The sequence below is a fragment of the Palaemon carinicauda genome, chromosome 24 (genome assembly GCF_036898095.1).
Source record: "Palaemon carinicauda isolate YSFRI2023 chromosome 24, ASM3689809v2, whole genome shotgun sequence".
NCBI classification, from domain to species: Eukaryota; Metazoa; Arthropoda; class Malacostraca; order Decapoda; family Palaemonidae; genus Palaemon; species Palaemon carinicauda.
Genome location: NC_090748.1, coordinates 53,172,028 through 53,190,993, shown reverse-complemented (window position 1 = coordinate 53,190,993; position 18,966 = coordinate 53,172,028). Strand labels below are relative to the sequence as shown.

General features: G+C 40.9%; 2 protein-coding genes across 2 annotated transcripts; both read right to left on the bottom strand.

Annotated features, from left to right (window-relative positions):
• Window positions 1-8,124: 8,124 nt before the first annotated feature.
• LOC137618375 (uncharacterized) lies at window positions 8,125-8,553 on the bottom strand. Its single transcript, XM_068348542.1, has one exon. The coding sequence runs from the start codon at window positions 8,551-8,553 to the stop codon at window positions 8,125-8,127; it is 429 nt and encodes a 142-aa protein (XP_068204643.1).
• A 340-nt stretch (window positions 8,554-8,893) lies between these two features.
• LOC137618374 (uncharacterized) lies at window positions 8,894-10,822 on the bottom strand. Its single transcript, XM_068348541.1, has 3 exons — window positions 10,745-10,822; window positions 10,037-10,552; window positions 8,894-9,640 (listed from the first exon to the last, which is right to left on the bottom strand). The coding sequence occupies exons 1-3, from the start codon at window positions 10,820-10,822 to the stop codon at window positions 8,894-8,896; spliced, it is 1,341 nt and encodes a 446-aa protein (XP_068204642.1).
• Window positions 10,823-18,966: the final 8,144 nt, after the last annotated feature.

Sequence of the window (18,966 nt, the reverse complement as noted above, 5' to 3'; positions counted from 1 at the left end):
TATATATATATATATATATATATATATATATATACTGTATATATATATATATATATATATATATATATATATATATATATATATAGTTAATGGATAAAGATGATTTTCCAAATAATCTTGTCCTAGAAAATGATGGGATCGTAAATCTATTGAAAATTATAACAATTACTTCACGAAAAAAGAAATTGAAATTGAAAGATTTTTGAAGAACATCCCTTCATATTCTCCTTCGTGTCAAAAAAGTATAGCACTCGGTCTTGTTCGTAAAGGTAATGACACAACTATTGATGAACAATTTAAAGAAGATGTAAAAAATCTTTTGAATACTGTTATGAAATTTTTGAAGAAAATAGAGATTAACAGAATCTAATATAATGGCCATGCTACAAAACTGATTTTGATAAAATAAACTATTGGGTTGGTACATTATGTGGATGGAAATTGGAAGAGAATGAAAACTTTTTACCGATGATACCAAGTGAAGATGTTGAAATACTCTTTTATACTAAATCTATCTTTTTTGCCAATTGGGTTTACGAATTGGATAAAATATATACTGATAATGCAAAATTTTATGTAGAACCCAATAAATTCAAAGTTTTACCCACACTGTATAGACGGGATATAACAACTGGCAATGTTATTAAACATGTTAAATTGGGAAATATTTCTTGTGGCATATATTAACTTCCATATAAGGAAGACTCTATGAATATGTTTATTGTTATGACGCACGCTGTATGTTCAAAAAAAGATTTTTATAGATATGTACTACAAAACATTCAAACGTTTTATGTGACATTTACAAACCTAACAATGAAAAGTCAGTAACTTACACTCACCTATCGATGCCAAAGTTTAACCATGAGAATGAATTTACTTTGAATAATATCTTTAAACAAATTCCTATGCTTTCAGAAGTAACAAAAAATGGCACAGATTTAAGGAGGATTTCAAAAAGAGTAAATAATCTCCCTTCTTCACAAGAAACGGGTATTGTCTATGAAACAAAAATTAATATTAGCAACAATGAAACTGGTACGTAGGTTAAATCGGAGGTGGTGGCATATTACATGGACGCTAAGCCTCTATCCAAATCTCGTTCTCTTATTATTGATATAAATTTCATGTATTTTATCTATGATAATAACAGCCTAAGAGTTGCTGTTATTTGGGCATTCATGGGCTCATATATATATATATATATATATATATATATATATATATATATATATGTGTGTGTGTGTGTGTGTGTGTGTGTGTGTGTGTGTAGATATATATTTATTTTTAAACCTCCTTTTATTAATATCTTCATAAAATAAAACACTCGAAGACGTCGGTGTAAAAAATTAAAGGAATCACACAAAAAAAAATATATATATAAATCCATTATCATCAGATAACACATATTCAATTTTAGACTTTGAATATATGTTGTTAAAATTTCCAGTATTGATTCTACCTCTGAGTTCTAATGACCATTGGGTATTTTTCTTTCTAGGAATAGTATTTTGACGTATGTAAAAAAAAAAAATTCTGTGGATATATTCTGGTGCTACGTCCAACTTTGCCACATCATTTAGATTTAATTTTGTTAATTCTGGCATAGGCAAAAATCTACGAATATCATATCGTTTTGTCGCCCATTCATGTAAAACTGTTTTTCTGCATATAGATTGATTCAAGTTATATATCTCCAAGTCAGGATGAAGTATTGATTTTTTTATTTACAAATTTTCTTTCAGTTTTTCGTCAATAAGAAATAATTTCTTCGAATAAATCAATATTAGAATAACACCTTATTTAATAATTTTTACAAGTATTATTATTTTTATCATTACAGTTTATCATATTTCAATATTAGCTTTTTTCAATATTAATGCAGAGGAAAAAAATAATAAAGTTATATTAATGCAAAAAATTCGGAAAATAATAACACCAACAATATCAAAAGAAGAACACGTTAAGATTAATTCTTTTTCTAATTTACTTGAAGAAAAATTGATTTTTACACCACGTGAAACGACAAAAGTAACTGATAATAATTTTTACTGCACAGAAATACTTTACCCTGTTTATGATGCGCATTCATATCAAATTCTTCTAAATCCTGACAAATATGAAATAACGAAAACCGATGAATTGCCTCCTAAAAACTGTGGTTTTGGACATCTGACATTTAATCAACAAAGTAAAGAATGAAGATTCTTATGTTACGAATCCTATTTCAGTGGTCAATATTTTAATAAAATTGGAGAAAATTTTATAAAAGATTACAAATGCATTAAGGTGGCTCAAGCTTCTAACGTGTCAAATATTGATATATCTATATTTAATCCCATCATAGACGGAGTTTGTATTGAATGCGAATCTTCAAAAAATCAAATTCCTATAATCGATGCAATAGTCCCTCAGTGTCAGGAAATTAACATAGAAAATGATGATATGAATAATAATAAAGAATTTCTGAATGATAAAAATAAACGCTGTTTTTATGATGCTCTAAGTCAGGGGTGTACAACCTTTTTTCTCGAAGAGTCACGACTCTGTTAGTATGAAGGGCCACATAACCTTACTATTTCATGTTATTTACTGCAATCGAAGACATATTATGTGAGATTATACTGATAAAGATAGATAATTAGCTCGTTACTGATTTTATTTATATTGGGATCACAAAAATAAGAACTGTCCGAAACAAAAGTATTTTCCTTACTATAAATGAGCAAACGTAAATGATTACATATTATTGGTTAACTGGGATGATTAACATAAGAATTATCAAACACAGACATTTTTCTAACCATTAATGAGCAAATGAATGGCTTCCCAAGTGAGATGGTTGATGTTGCATTTGGGAATTCATCAATATCAGGCTGTATGGATGATGTGGCTACATGCTGGGTACTTTCCAAATGTTCATCAGTAAGTGAAGACCTATACTTGTTTTTGACCAGATTCATTTTTGAAAAAAAAAAAAAAAGTTGCTCACATAAGTATGTGCTACCAAACACTGCCATCATTTTCCGTACACGAGAAGAGAGGTTTGGATACACTGTTACTAATACATGCTTCTTATAAAACTGGTATATTGAATTATCATCAAACTTCTTTCTTAGTTCATCATTGCACTGTAGCTCAATTATTTCCATTTGCATGTCCTCGGGAATTGCTGTCACATCCACAGAAAAAGGAGAAGCAAAGACTTCAATGGCTTGTGAATGTTTCTTGAGGTCACCAATGCTTTCTGAAAATTCCTCTCGTAAGACTGCCAACTTGTCACCATACTTCTGATACTGAAGGATGCTAGTGTCATGGTAAGGACTTAGAGTCTCAGTCCTCATTTATATAATAGCCTCTATAATAAATATAGTCCAGGATATGGTTGTATTTGTGATTTCCATAATGGCTTTGTTGAAGCTTTTCTAACTAAAGCCAGGGAAGAAGAAGAAAAAGACGAGGAGGATATCATTTCAAATGCTTGTTTAAACATTGCCACGTCAAATCCTTCCAATTTTCATACTACTGTTTTGGCATATTATACTTTACAAAATAAGGGAAAACTTATTCAAGTTCACCATTACTCTAAAAGTGAATTAACATATCCCTTTAGTTTTCTTTTACCAAATAAATAACAATGATGGTAAATTGTTAGTTAAACAACCAAATAATATTAATAAAAATAACTTTGTTAATGATAATGGTTGGTTAAATCGTCACTTACAGCCAACTAGAAAAGAAAAAATAAAAAGATTGCATTTACAAAAGATAAATGGCCTGTTGTCAATAAAAAACATTTAGTTAATTATTATCAGAATAGTGACTAATCTCGTTCTATATCTGCTTGGAATTTAGCCGTAGGTAAAGGTTTTGAAACAAAACATTGGTATGAAACTATCAATAATCGTTATCTGTTTAATGCCGTTCTAGGTCATCCTATAATTTATACACATTATTCCAAGTCCCCTTGGAAAGGAAAAATAACTTTAAATCCGCTCGGAATTATACATAAACAATATTATAGATTAACTGCAGCTACAAAGCCAGGTGAAATAGTGCTATTAGATATGCGTGGGTATGTGCAAGAAAATAAAAGCGATTCTTCCGCCGTCTATTGTATAGCACCAAATTATCAAACTGAAATGATGGACAAGAGACAGATTGTATACATACCTTTAGTTTATTCTTCGTATGACGTATTTGTAGACAATGAATAGTTATTTTTATATAATTGTATTGCTTGTCTAATTTTGTCATCATTTATATATTCATATTCTTTGGGGCAATGCATATTTACTAAATTTATTCCAAATTTTAGTGGGACAAACATTGTGTTTTTAACTTGTCTATTGTTAAATCATAATAGAAAGATTTCTTAGAGTTAGAAATGTCGCCTTCTTTAGAATTTTTATAAAACAAATAATCCTGCATTGGATTTATTTTATTATTCTTTTCATTGTTACAAATTTTCAGCAATTCAAATTCATTTCGAATTACAAATATAGTATATTCAGCTTGATATCGATTATGATCTAGTCCAATCGAATCTTCCTTTACCGTACAAGAAGGATCATTAAAACATGAATTGTATGTCTTGGGATGATTAAAATGATTATCTATAATATTTTTAAAATCTTTATGGTACATATTAGTTTCTTCAATAAATTCTCTAATATTAGTATTAATTGAATTGTTATTATCTATTCTTTCCATTTTTCCATGAAGTAACGTATACTGGCCTTCTCCAATATAATTTGGAAATTCATTCAAAAATATATTATAAGATTCTTTACTATTTAAAGTTCTTATTCTTTCTGACAAAAGCTTTAAAGCTAAATAACTTGGGGAATAATTAATCAACATCTTATATATCTGTGGCTGTTGCACACAAAATACCATAAGATTTTTTAGTACAATATTTGAATGCAGTATCGTTGTTACTGTAACAGACAATACAAGATTCCATATTTACTAGTGTCAGAATACTCTAATTTACCTCGCTTTTGTATGCGCATGATTTTTTTTTTTTTTTTTTTTTTTGACGAATTTGCAGTTTTTAATAATTTGTCTAGAACTGATTAATATATTTTAAGAGAACAATCTAATGAATCAACTTCTATTACGATTTTTTTATTCGTTCATCATCAGTTTTATATTTCTTTAGCTTTTTGGGAGGTGGATATCCAACGATCAACTGTACTTCTTTTCTTATTTATTTTCAACCTCTATTTTTGCAACAGATGGTTGATGGCTGTTTTCCATCCATCCTTCCTTCATATGTAATCTTACTTACTTTATACCTGTCTATCTAATCACAGCACCAAGATTATCCATCCTTGCTATTTGTGTAAAAAATATAAACATCGTATATCTTTCACGTTATGATAAAAATTCTGCTTCTTACGCAGAATTATAATTTTGAAAAAATTATTAAGTTTTTTATAAAATTATACAACTATAAAAAAATATATTATGGCTGTATACGCTTACAGTTTTAGCATAACTTTACATGAAATTCTTAGCCATGCTTTATATAATAAACCTAAACTTAGAGATGAATTATTAGGAGCTTATGCAGCAAATAAGGTTTCATTTTCTCTTCGTCTCTTTTATGAAATTAAAAGTATCAAAAATGTAATTTTGACAACAGAAAGACGATTAATAAATATGGTAGTCGTATTTTTTGATGCAGAATTAACTGAATCTATAACATTTACCATTTTGAAAGAAAATAAAATAGATTATAATATAGAAAAGGAATAAAGAAGATATGTAGATTCGAGTCATTCTATCTTATTCAAAAAATTAAAGATATCTTGTAATGATTTTTCTAACATGAACTTTATATCTAGAGAAATTTTTTTTTTCGCGATTATAGACTTTGTATAGATTTAACCAGAGATACTTATACTATTCAATACAAGAAAAAAGATTTGTACTAAAGAAAAGTTTGTTGAACAAACATTAACGAGAGAAGTATTATTTAGTAGTATAGAGGGTCCAATACTCTCAGACCTTTTATTTCTTTTAAATAAACATGATGAGGTTATAGGCATTGCTTCTTTTTGACAGCTCAAATATAGCTGTCAAATTGATTTACTTTGAAAGAAAAGCTACTAAACTTTATCAAAGAATATGCCCAGATGATTATACAAAATCTTACCCTTTTATATTAGAATGTGAAATAACGAGTCCCGAATTTAATAACAAGGAAAGCACCAACGATTATTTTCGACTGGGTTGGGGTTCAAGTGCTATTATGCCTTTCATTGCTAAACAATCACATATAGTTTTACCTAAATCTAGTAAACCTAAGCACATCGTAAATCAAAATGCGTATATGGAAAAAAGGAAATATTCTCGCCAATCTTCATTCTACTTGAAATTTGACGGGATACAAGCGTCACTCGTATTTTACAATGATTATTTCATTCTATGTAATTCAAGTTTTTCTTATTCTTACATTCATACCTTTCCTGAAAAAGTTGTATATATTTTAAAAGATTATAGATTTTTAGTAGAATCTAATTTATATTCTGTGACAGCTTCTAAAAGTGGATTACCAAAACCTAGTCCTCTTGTGATTATAGATATGCAAACATCCACTTTTACTGCTTTCAAACGTATGAAAATTATTCAAAATCTTAGAAAAGCACCTTATCTATATGCATACTATATATTCTTTCAAGGTGAAATAGCATATAATGATAAATATGGAAAAAAAAAAAACCTATATTACTTTTATCAATCAACATCCCGTTAATCCATAATAATATCTATGAAGTTACTTTAAACAGTAAAAATAAAAATAAAATTAATCAAATTATAAGACATCGACCAGATAAAAATAAACTCAATTCCACTAAACTGATAAACATTGTTTTTGATTTATCAAAGTTACTTAGGCAGGATGGATTACTATTAATATCATATTTATTCAAATAACTACTCATTTGTGGGGCTGTACAAGTGTACCTTCGTAAATGGCTTCGATGATCATAGGCGTCATCCTTTTCTCCGAAAACTTTAATGGTGTTACTCGACATTTGATGTTTTATGGGCATAGTAGTTATTCTTTCTGATAAAGAATTATTAATGATCTGCTCATCGCCTTCATCACTATCACGATTTTTATCGTTAAGACAAGATTTGTTTGAATTGACGGCAATGAACGACTTGTGCTCGTTACTAAATCTGTTTATCAAATTTTGATAATAAACAGTTGCGCCTTTTAAAGTTAAGGGGACGGTCCACCATGCCATGAATTTTTTTCTGATTATTCAAAATACACATATCTGTTGTGAGGACAAGACAAGCAGAGAGAGACTGACAATTTACTGAACATGTAGCGGTCACTATATTACAGAGTGCGGACGGATAAGTAGCCCGGGAGGGAAACATTTTTAACCGCCACAATCATTTGTGTTTTGATTCAAGTATAATTATAAATTATCAAGGCGGTAGCCTAATGAAATATACATTATTATACATGGATATAAAGCTCTAAAAGAGCGCAACATTGTCATACAACAATCCACTGTGCGGAATAAATAATAAAGTTACAATATAGTACAGAAAAGAGTCCAGGGGGAGGAAACACGGCGGGTAAGACGATGTCCTTACAAGTACTCCCCCCCCCCCCCAGACAGCGGGCATCGTAGATGGTTGATGCGATTAATCCCTGTATCGTGGAGGGCGACGTAATTCCCCTCCGGTGGTTGAGCGAAGGGGAAGGTTGTCCTGTTTCGGAGGAATAGTTTTCCCCCTTCGTTGCGTGGTTTTCTCCCGTCTGGTGGATGATTTGTTCTGAGGTGGAATCCTGGGTCTACCAGGGCCCGCGGTGATCTTCTTGTTGCTTTCAAGGTATGCTGTTTTTAATCGGTCGATCGTCACCCAATCTTCTTGTCCGTGGACGTTTAGGAGGAAAGATTTGGCTGTTCTTCTGATAACCTCGTAAGGGCCACAATAAGGTCTAGTCAGGGGTTGGGCGTGAAGTGTCTGGTCCTGTCCTTGAATGTTTTCAGGCATGGTCTGAATTTCCCGGCAATTTCTCTCAGGTGGTCCAGCTTTGTGTATCTCAGTAGTTGCAGGGAAGAATTCGCCAGGGACCGTAAGTGCCTCGCCTTAGACCTTCTCCGCAGAAGGTTCGCCGTCTGCCCTGGGAGCGGTGCAAAGGCCAAGGAGGACCCACGGGAGTTGCGCTTTCCAATGTTCAACCGTACATCTTGCCATCAGGGCTGCCTTGAGTGTGCGATGAGCTCTCTCATCCATGCCGTTCGCTGCAGGGTTGTATGCCATGGTGCTGTGGAGTGTCATTCCAATCCGGTTTGCCAGAGAGAGCCAGATCTCTGACAAGAAGGCGGAATCTCGGCTCGTCGTGATATCGTCGGGGACACCGAGGCGGCTGATCCAACTCAACAGGAGAGCTTCGGCACAGGTGTGGGTGGTTGCTTTGGACATCGGAGTTGCTTCTAACCATCTAGTGGAGCGGTTGACGATCATCAGGAGGTATCTTGCAGAACCTGAAGGCGACAGAGGTCCCACGACGTCCATGTGGATGTGTCCGAATCGTCTCTTGGGTTAGAGAAAATCGCCGACTCCCAACTCAGTATAGCGATTGACCTTACTCGTCTGGCAGTTAATGCAGGTTTTCATCCACTCACGGGCGTCTTTCTTGATTCCTGGCCAGATGAATTTTTTGGATAAAAGACCCGAGGGCTGTGATAATCTGTGGACGACGGCAAAAATCTTCCTTCTACAGGAGGTGAGAATCCATGGGCATGGGCTGGTGTCGCAGAGATGGTTTCCCCGGCCGGTCCGAGGGGAATGTCCTTCATCCGTAGCATTGATACTGTCGTACGATAGTCTTGGGCCTCTGGGTCATTCTGCTGTTCTAAGGCGAGGTTTGCGTAGTCGATCCCCGGGTGGACCGTGTTGATTTCGATCCTGGAGAGGACGTTGGCGACGGGGTTCTTCTTACTCGGTACGTAGCTGATAGTGCAACCTGAATTCTGCGATGACTGCCAGATGTCGTTGTTGGCGAGAGGACCATGCATCTGAAGACTTCGTGAAAGCGTGAATCAGGGGCTGGCGTTCCTTCAAGCATGTATCTGAAGTGGCGAGCAGCGAGGTAGACGGTGAGGACCTCCCTGTCGAACGTGCTGTACCTGGTTTCCGCGGGTTTGAGTTTCTTGCTGAAGAAGGCCAAGGGCTGCGGGTAACCGTTGACGATCTGTTCGAGGACAGCACCGCAGGCGACGCAGCTGGCGTCGGTGGTCAACTTCAGGGGGGCAAAGTCGTCATAGTACCCCAGGGTGGTGGCTTCGGCGAGGGTTGCCTTCGTCCTGTCGAAGGCGCTTTGCTGCAGGGGACCCCAAACGAGCTTCTTGGCTTTTCCCTTCAGGACGTCGTTGAGGGGAGTCAGAATGTGGGCGATGTTGAGGATGAAGTGATGGTAGTAGTTTACCATCCCCAAAAACTCCTGAAGGTGCCGGATGATCGTCGGGTTTGTGAAGGTTTTCACGGCATCCACCTTGGTCAATGTGGGCTTCACGCCCGCTGCGGATATTTGATGTCCGAGGAAGTCCACCCTCTCGGTGCCGAATGTACACTTGTCGAAGCGCACGATCAAACCGTTCTCCTGAAGGCATTTCAGCACGGAGCGGACGTGTCTTCAGTGTTCCTCTTTCGTCCTGGAGTAGATTAAGATGTCGTCCACCTAGCAGATGCAAAACGGCAGGTCCCCAAGGATGCTATCTGTCGTTGAAACACGGCCCCTGCGTTGCGTAGGCTGAAGGATGAATATAAGAAAGTGTAGGAGCCGAACGGCGTTATGATGGTGATCTTAGGCACGTCCTCTGGGAACACAGGACCTTGAAAGTATGATTTGAGAAAGTCCATCTCATAAAAAATTTGGCCCATGAAAGGTGCTGGTAAGGTCTTGCATATTCGGCAGAGGGGAGTGGTCTGGTATTGTGATGAGGTTAAGGCACCGGTAGTCACCACAGAGCCTCCATGTTCCGTCCGGTTTCTTTACCATGTGGAGCGGAGATGCCCAAGGGCTGGACGCCTTCTTGCATATGCCCATCCGTTCCATGTCTTCGAAGGCACGTTTGGCATCTTTCAGCTTCTGCGGCGGGAGGCAGCGGAACTTGGCGTGTGTGGGAGGTCCCATTGTGTTTATGTGGTGGTAGACCCCGTGCTTGGAGAGGGATCCTGGCGATTGTTGAAGTTCCGGTTTGAAAACGTCGGGGAACTCCTGAAGAAGAGCGGCGTAGGTTGGTGTGATACCCGGACCAGCTCGTAGTGGGCGGGTTCGGCATGTCCCGGTGTCGATGAGGCGTTTCCCGGCGACGTCGACGAGGAGGCCATGGTTAGCCAGGAAGTCAGCGGCGAGAAGCGGGTGTCTGACATCATCGAGGGCGAAGGGCCAAGAGTAAAATCGCCCCATGATTAAGATTTTAAGCACCCTAGTCCCATAACACCGTATGGGAGATCCGTTGGCGGCGATGAGCGAGGGGGCATCACTGCTAGGCGCCCAGTTTAGGTCGGCCTGTAAGGGAGGAAATGTTGATTGTATACAGCCGGTATCAACCATAAGCTTACGGTTGGATAAGGCGTCGAGGATGTAGAATCCGATCTTGCCGTGATCTGCTACTGCAGCTACGGTTGATGTCGGCGGTGTCTGGCGTCAGAATTTCTTCGGTAACTTGAAGGGGGGCCTGCACTTCATTGGGTTGCTCACAAACTGCTGGTGGTAGAAACACCAAGTCGGGTTAGGTCTATGGTTCTGCTGCATCAGCTGAGGAGGTTTCTTCTTCATCAGGGTGAGGATTTTGTCGTCGTCAGCAGAGGGCCCGCCGAGGAGTCGAGGGATGAGCAGCTTAAGGAGGATGATGCGCCAGGGAGGCCTTGGAGGCTTCTTATAATTTCTGTGCCCTTGACAGGAGGTCGTTCATCGGCAGGATGTCGGTGTCGGTGAGCTGGGCTCTCACGTCCTGCGGAAAGCGTCGGAGGAATATTTCGCGAGATAGGCTTATCTCCTGTCATCGTCCATTGGCGTCGGTTTCTGGCAGCAGGGGAAGTCCAACCAGTTCATCCCATGCTTCTATGGGAGAGGTGTCGCCCATAGCTCTATTGCTGAGATCAAGGACCTTCTGTGCCCTTGCTGAGACAGAAAGCGAGTATATATTGATTAGTTTGGTTCGCAGGTCGTCGTTGGCGGAGTGGCCGTCGAGCCATGGGGAGATCTTGTCAAAGACCTCCTCAGGGATGGAGGTCAGGACGATGTCAGGTTTGCCGCAGGGGTCGTTTAGCTTGGCCACCCTGAAAAGTACGTCCGCCCTCAGAAACCAAGAGGCAGTGTTATGTTGTGAGAACGGTGGCAGCTTGACTTTGGGCGTAGCTGAGTGGTTGCTTGGCCCAATGGGCTGGGCGGTTTCGTTGTGGTCAATTGATGCATCGGGCCAAGGGCGTGAGCTGGTTATGTCAGATATACTCATCATTGCTACCTCACGAAACTAAGTGGGATAAACGTTAATGGCAAAAGGAGATATACGAAGGAAACACAGCCGTAATCAGTCCGTTAATGGCAAGCCAAAACTGCTATTTGTTTCCAACATCTCCGGGGTCACCAGTTGTGAGGACAACAAGATGAGCAGAGAGAGACTGACAATTTACTGAACATGCAACAGTCACTATATTACAGAGTGTGGACGGATAAGTAGCCCGGGAGGGAAACATTCCCAACCGCCACAATCATTTGTGTTTTGATTCAAATATAAATGTAAAATATCAAGGCAGTAGCCTAATGAAATATACATTATTATACATGGATATAAAGCTCTCAAAGATCGCAACATTGTTATTCAACAATCCACTGTGTGGAATAAATAATAAAGTTACAATATACAGAAAATGTCCAGGGGGAGGAAACACGACGGATAAGACGATGTCCTCACACTATATATGTTTTAGACATATATAATACCTCCATCATATAAAAATTTCATTCCATTTGATCAAAATATTTTTGATATATTAGCAAAAATCCTGATTTAGAAATATTTTTAGGTACATTTTTCTCCACTAATATGACATCAATTGTTTTGAAAATTATACCATCAAAACGTCTTTATAAATCAATAATTCTGTGCAACATATTTTTTAATTTTCCTTTTTTTTATTAATTTATTTCTCAATTTTCTTAGTCTAGAGGTAAAATATTCATGAAAAGAGAAATAGGAAAATCTAAATTCTGGTAAACAAAATTGTGGTATATTTATTCCTCTTTTCAATACCTTTCTCTCTAAAATCGAACAATAAATAAGTGAGAAAAATGTACGTAAGTGTGAATAAGTATGTTTTTGAGTTATGAGCTCCCAAAGATTTGCAATAAATTTTCCCTTCTTTTTAAAAAAAAAAAAAAAACAAGATAACTTAATTATGATAACCTTACTTTTTACTTTCACTGTTTATTCCTACATAAATGCACCCTAAACGAGGTATTTGAACCCTAAGTTTACTAATAGGCTACACTTGGCGTAAGGGTGTCATGAGTTGCCAGCGGCCTCTCATTGTTGCCAGAGTTTTAGTTAGCATGTTCCAGCTTTGTACTCCTATTCATGTTTCCCTCTCTTTTCGGTTCTTTTTTTCTTGCAGTCTGCTTACTTTCTGTTCTTTCTATGACCTTAGGTAACATTGGCCTTGCTATAAGTTCCCTACGTTTGTGAAAACACAATGTACATACGAACTGCAAGTAAACAAACATATGCATTATAACTTTTATAGTCTTTGGAAACTCTGCCTGCTGTTCTCATAGCTCATAGTTTTCGCTCATCTACCCTCTGCCTCTACAAATGACTTCCATTTCTGCCAACGTAAGAGATTTCGAAACATAAGTGAAAAAATCATTATATATATATGCAAAAATAAACACACAACGACGATTCTGTCAAACTCAGTCATGCAGACGATGCAGTAAGGATGACATCTTCATTATTTGTAGAAATAATTGGCTGAAACTTCTGGAGAGTATGTACGATACATTTTTGCATACATAGAAACATTAAAACGATTTTCGATTTCTGAAAGTTGTTATGTCAAAACACCGGGGCGGACGGTACCCTTAAAGGGGCTGTAAGGACATCGCTCCCTCCGTCGTCCAGCATTCTCATCGAATTCTCCATTTCATTTAAATTCTCTTTTTGCCACACTGTGGTTCACTGTATATACTTATTCCGCTCCCTCAGAGCTACAATTTTATGTATTTATCATTTCGCTACCTATTTCTATTGACTTTTATTTCAAGCATTTGTACGTGTGAAAAAACACACATATTGTGGCGGTTAGTTCAAGCCAGATTGGCGCCTGCGCGCATGCTACTTTTCCGTCCGCACCTTGTATTATATTCTCGCACATGTTTGAATAAACAGTCAGTTGTTGTTGGTGATAGCTCGTCTCACTGTCCTTACAACTGGTGACCCCGGAGTTGAAGTAGCATCAGCGGTTTTGGCTTTGCCATTAACGGACTTATTACGGCCGTGCTACCTTCTTTTACTCCGTTACCTTAGGCGTGAGCTTCGGCCTTTGGTGCTCCCACACCTCGGTGCATTTGTAAGGCAGTAGGATGAGCTTAACCAACATATCAACCTCCCACCTCTTCACCGACTCGTCGACTGACCACAATGGCGGATTCAACCCGCCCATCACGCCCAACGGCCTCGCTTCCACGCCCAAAGTCGAACTACCGCCGTTTTCTCAACACAACACCGCTTCCTGGTTCCTGAGAGCGGGCGTACTCTTCCGAGTCGCTAGGCTCAGCAACTCTTGCGCCAAGGCCGACATCGTTCTCACCTCCATCCCAGAGGAGGTAATCGACAAGATTTCCCCATGGCTCGACGCCTGGGCTGGCCAAGTTTCCTACGACGACCTGAGAATGAAACTCATCGGTATCTATTCACTCTCCGTTACAGCAAGGGCACAGAAAGTCCTGAAACTCGCCGGCAAACCCATGGGTGACACCTCTCCTGTCGAGACGTGGGACGAGTTGACCGGCCTGTTAATGCTTCCCGAGACCGACAGCAACGGCCGACGGCGCGAGACGTAAGGGCCCAATTGACGGACGCCGACACACTTCCGATGAACGAACTCCTGTCAAAGGCTCAGAAGCTCCACGAGGCCTCCAAAGCATCTCGCCTCGGGGCATCATCAGTATCGGCTTCGTTCTCCTCCTTCAGCTGCTCTTCCATAGACTCTTCATCAACACCTCCTGACGACGATGACGAGATCAACGCTCTGGCAAGGAGGAAACCACCGCAACTGACACGTCCGAACCCTAGGCCTAATCCACCATGGTGCTTCTATAACCAGCAGTTCAGCAGCGACGCCAAGAAATGTAGGGCACCATGCAATTTCCCTAGAAGATGATGCCAAAAGAAACCACCTACCACCATCGCAGCAGGAATGGTTTCTATATCCTCGACACCGTCTTCAACCATAGACTCACGGTCGACACCGGCGCTAAGCAGTCAACGTTCCCGCCGTCACAAGCCGACCTAGACCGTGGTCCAAGCAAAGACGCCCCCTCGCTCGTCGCCGCCAACAGGTCTCCCATACGGTATTATGGGACTAGGATCCTCAGGATATCTATCCTGGGCCGTTCGTATTCCTGGCCCTTCGCCATCGCTGACGATGGTGCAGATTTCCTCGTTCACCACGGACTACTTGTCAACGTTTCCGGGAAACGCCTCATCAACACAGGAACCTACCGGTCCCGCGCCCTGAGAGCCGGCCCTGCCACAATGTCCGTATCCGCTGTAATGACGCAGCCCTACACCGACCTTCTGCAAGAATTTCCTGACGTTTTCAAGCCCGATCTCCGACAATCGCCGGGATCACCCTCCAAGCACGGGATCTACCACCACATCACGACGACGGGACCTCCTACACACGCCAAATTGCGCCGCCTCCCGCCCCAGAAGCTGAGGGACGCCAAACGTGCCTTTAAGGACATGGAACGCATGGGTATCTGTAAGAAAGCATCGAGCCCCTGGCCATCTCCCCTATACATGGTAAAGAAGCCTGACGGGACCTGGAGACCTTGCGGCGACTACAGGCGCCTCAACCTCATCACAACGCCCGACCACTACCCACTGCCCAACATGCAAGACCTGACGAATACGTTGCATGGCGCGAAATACTTCACCAAGATGGACCTTCTCAAGTCTTACTTCCAGGTCCCCGTATTTCCAGAGGACATTCCGAAAACTGCCATCGTGACACCGTTCGGATCCTACACCTTCGCATACTCAACCTTCGGTCTACGCAATGCGGGGGCGACCTTCCAACGCCTAATGGATAGCATCCTGGGCGACCTACAATTCTGCGTCTGTTACGTCGACGACATCCTGATATTCTCAAGGACCAAGGAGGAACACCGGAGGCACGTCCGCGCCGTCCTCAAACGCCTGCAGGAGAATGGCCTAGTTGTACATTTCGACAAATGCATATTCGGCGCTGAAGAAGTGGACTTTCTCGGTCATCGCGTGTCCTCGAGTGGGGTAAAACCCATGACAACCAAGGAGGACGCCATCAAAAAGTTCCCGACACCTACAACCACCCGCCAACTTCAGGAGTTCCTGGGGATGGTCAATTACTACAGGCGCTTCATCCCCAACATCGCACAGACCCTGACACCCCTCGACAACGTCCTGAAGGGAAAGGCGAAGAAACTTGAGTGGGGTTCCCCACAACAACATGCATTCACCCGCACAAAGGACGCCCTCGCCAACGCCACCACCCTGGCTCATTTCGACGACAACGCCCCTCTGCGACTGACGACCGACGCCAGCAACGTCGCCTGTGGGGCTGTGCTGGAACAGCTCGTCGATGGTTCTTCTCGACCATTGGCATTCTTCAGCAGAAAACTGAAACCTCGCCATCCGCCACTTCAGGCACATCCTGGAGTGCGCACCCTTCACCATCGCGACAGACCATCAACGCCTTCACAAAATTGACAGACGCATGGTCCTCCCGACAACAACGTCATCTCGCAGCAATCGCCGAATTCGGGTGCACCATAAGCTACGTTCCCGGAAAGAAAAACCCAGTCGCAGACGCCCTTTCAAGGATTGAAATCGACGCAATCCACATGGGAATTGACTACGCCAACCTCGCATACGAGCAGCACACCGACCTAGAGGCACAGGATCACCTGACGGGGCCATCTGCGCTCAAGATAACTGCAATTCCCCTCGGGCCAGTAGGAGTAACTATCCTCTGCGACACCAGCACCGGCCGCCCACGCCCCAGGATTCCGGCTTCCTACAGAAGAAAAATATTCGACATCATCCATGGACTTTCACACCCCTCGGGACGCACCACTGCTCGCCTCCTGTCTGAAAAGTTCATCTGGCCAGGGATCAAAAAGGACGCCCGGGAATGGGCAAAGACATGCATCAATTGCCAGACAAGCAAGATAAGCCATCACACCGAATCGGGGATAGGTGATTTTCCCCAACCAAAAAGACGTTTCGGTCACATCCACATCGACGTCATGGGACCTTTGCCGCCTTCGGGATCTGCTCGCTACCTGCTGACAATCATCGATTGCTCCACAAGGTGGTTGGAAGCATCACAGATGACCGAAGCTACGACACAAGCATGCGCCGAAGCCCTTTTGTCAAGCTGGGTGAGCAGATTTGGCGTTCCTGACGACATCACGACAGACAGAGGCCCCGCTTTCCTGTCAGAGATATGGCTGGCTCTGGCAAACCTGATGGGAACGACACTCCACAGCACCACGGCATACAACCTCGCAGCAAACGGCATGGTCGAACGAACTCATCGCGCCCTCAAGGCGTCCCTGATGGCGAGCTGCACCGACGGGGCCTGGAAATCACGACTTCCTTGGGTACTTCTTGGCCTTCGCACCGCCCCTCGCGCAGATGGCGAGCCATCGCCCGCTGAAAAGGTTTACGGAGAGGCGCTCGCAGTTCCCGGCGAATTCTTTCCCACATCAACCGACGACACGCAGCTGGATCATCTCAGGGACATCGCCAGAAAGTTCAGGCCATGTCTTAAAACTTACCTGGACAGAACTAAGCATTTCAAGCCGAGGAACCTGGACGACTGTGGGTATGTTTTCGTCCGTGTCGACGCTCATCGACAGCCGCTAACCAGACCCTATCGAGGCCCCTACCGAGTAATCAAGAAAACGACGAAAGCCTTCCTTCTCGACGTGCATGGCCAAGAGGACTGGGTCTCAATAGACTGTGTGAAACCAGCGTTTCTCGAAGGAAGCGACTCTGCCTCTGCGGGACCTGGCAGATCCAGAGTGCCACCTCAAAACAAGGCGCCCAATGAGAAGAAAAGCAACAAACGACGACGAGAGGTAGCGATCCATACGCCGACCGTCGACGCGCCCCTCCGTTCAAGAACAAGAGGAACCCTCCGACGCCCGAAACGATACGAAGACTGGTCTCATCAGCCCTCTACGCCACCTGATGTCTTGGGGGGCAGTACTTGTAAGGACATCACTCCCTCCGTCGTCCAGCATTCTCATCGAATTCTCCACATCATTTAAATTCTCTTTTCGCCACACTGTGGTTCACTGTATATATTCATTCCGCTCCCTCAGAGCTATAATTTTATGTACTTATCATTTCGCTACATATTTCTATTGACTTGTATTTCAAGCATTTGTACGTGTGAAAAAAACACATATTGTGGCGGTTAGTTCAAGACAGGTTGGCGCCTGCGCGCATGCTACTTTTCCGTCCGCACCTTGTATTATATTCTCGCACATGTTTGAATAAACTATCAGTTGTTGTTGGTGATAGCTCGTCTCACTGTCCTTACAAGGCCTTCTGACAAATATTATTTAGACTAACGAGATCAAGATTTTGTATGTAAACTACGTAAGACGTATAAACAATGTCAATAGTATATTTACTTGAATTTTTTTTTTTTCAGAAAAATCCAAAGTATCAAGTTTTTTATTGCTTCTAACATCAATTATTTTTTCAGGGTAGATTTTCCGAGCAAAATCAAAAACAAATTAATTTACTTTATATTTCAAAGAACGTCCCATATCGTCTTTTAATTCGCAATAATAATTCTTGTACAGTCGGCGTCAAATCTGATGCAACAAATTGCAAAATGTATCATACGTAGTTCGTCAGAAAGTTTTTTCAAACTATTATGTCTCATTTGTCTTATTTAATTAAATGCTAAATTTCTGTGTTTTTTATCAAAAGAAATCATGATAACTTAAGGTATAATGAATGCTATGAATATAGAGAACTAATTTACAAATTACATTATCTCTTACTTACGCACTTGGAGCCTGCCTACTGCTATCAACGGTGAAAATTGATATCACGTTGCCCCAAGATATTTCTACGAAGATTTTTTTTTATTATATAGAAACAATTATTGGAACTAACAGTGACCATTCAAATGGAAAAGGTCTTATGTTGCTCTACAGTCAATTACTGTCACTTATTATCAGATAAAAAGGATGGCAATAATTATGATAAACTATACTAATTGGCTCTCCACGGGGGACATGGTGGCAAAATGTCCTGTCAAAGATCACTATGTTCGACCAAAGACTCCGACTACGGTTGAAGTTTGGGGGGGGGGGGTGAACTGGGGTTATGGTCCTTGCCCTAGTATTACTGACTGGCGATGAGGAGCTTAGGGCAACCACCCCCACTAGTATTCCATGGCTAGTAATTCATTAGTTGGGAAAATAATGTTACGTTTGTTTCATTGGTCTAAACTGAAGCCAAAGCTGAAGTAGAGTCCGAACGGTCGATTCATGCATGCGAATATCAAAATAACCAACTTGCTACTTGCAATACTACAAAAAACTAAAAACTGAAATTATATTAAGTTCTTATACATTTACACATGCTGTTGACGAATTAATTAAATCAAATCTCGATGTGGGATTAAATATTG

Coding starts and splice junctions, on each gene's coding strand:
- LOC137618375 (XM_068348542.1), bottom strand. CDS start 8,553: ATGGACGTCGTGGGACCTCTGTCGCCTTCAGGTTCTGCAAGATACCTC.
- LOC137618374 (XM_068348541.1), bottom strand. CDS start 10,822: ATGAAGAAGAAACCTCCTCAGCTGATGCAGCAGAACCATAGACCTAAC. Junction 10,553..10,744: donor GTTTCTACCACCAGCAGTTT/GTGAGCAACCCA, acceptor CCTCCCTTACAG/GCCGACCTAAACTGGGCGCC. Junction 9,641..10,036: donor GGGCATCTCCGCTCCACATG/GTAAAGAAACCG, acceptor AAATGCCTTCAG/GAGAACGGTTTGATCGTGCG.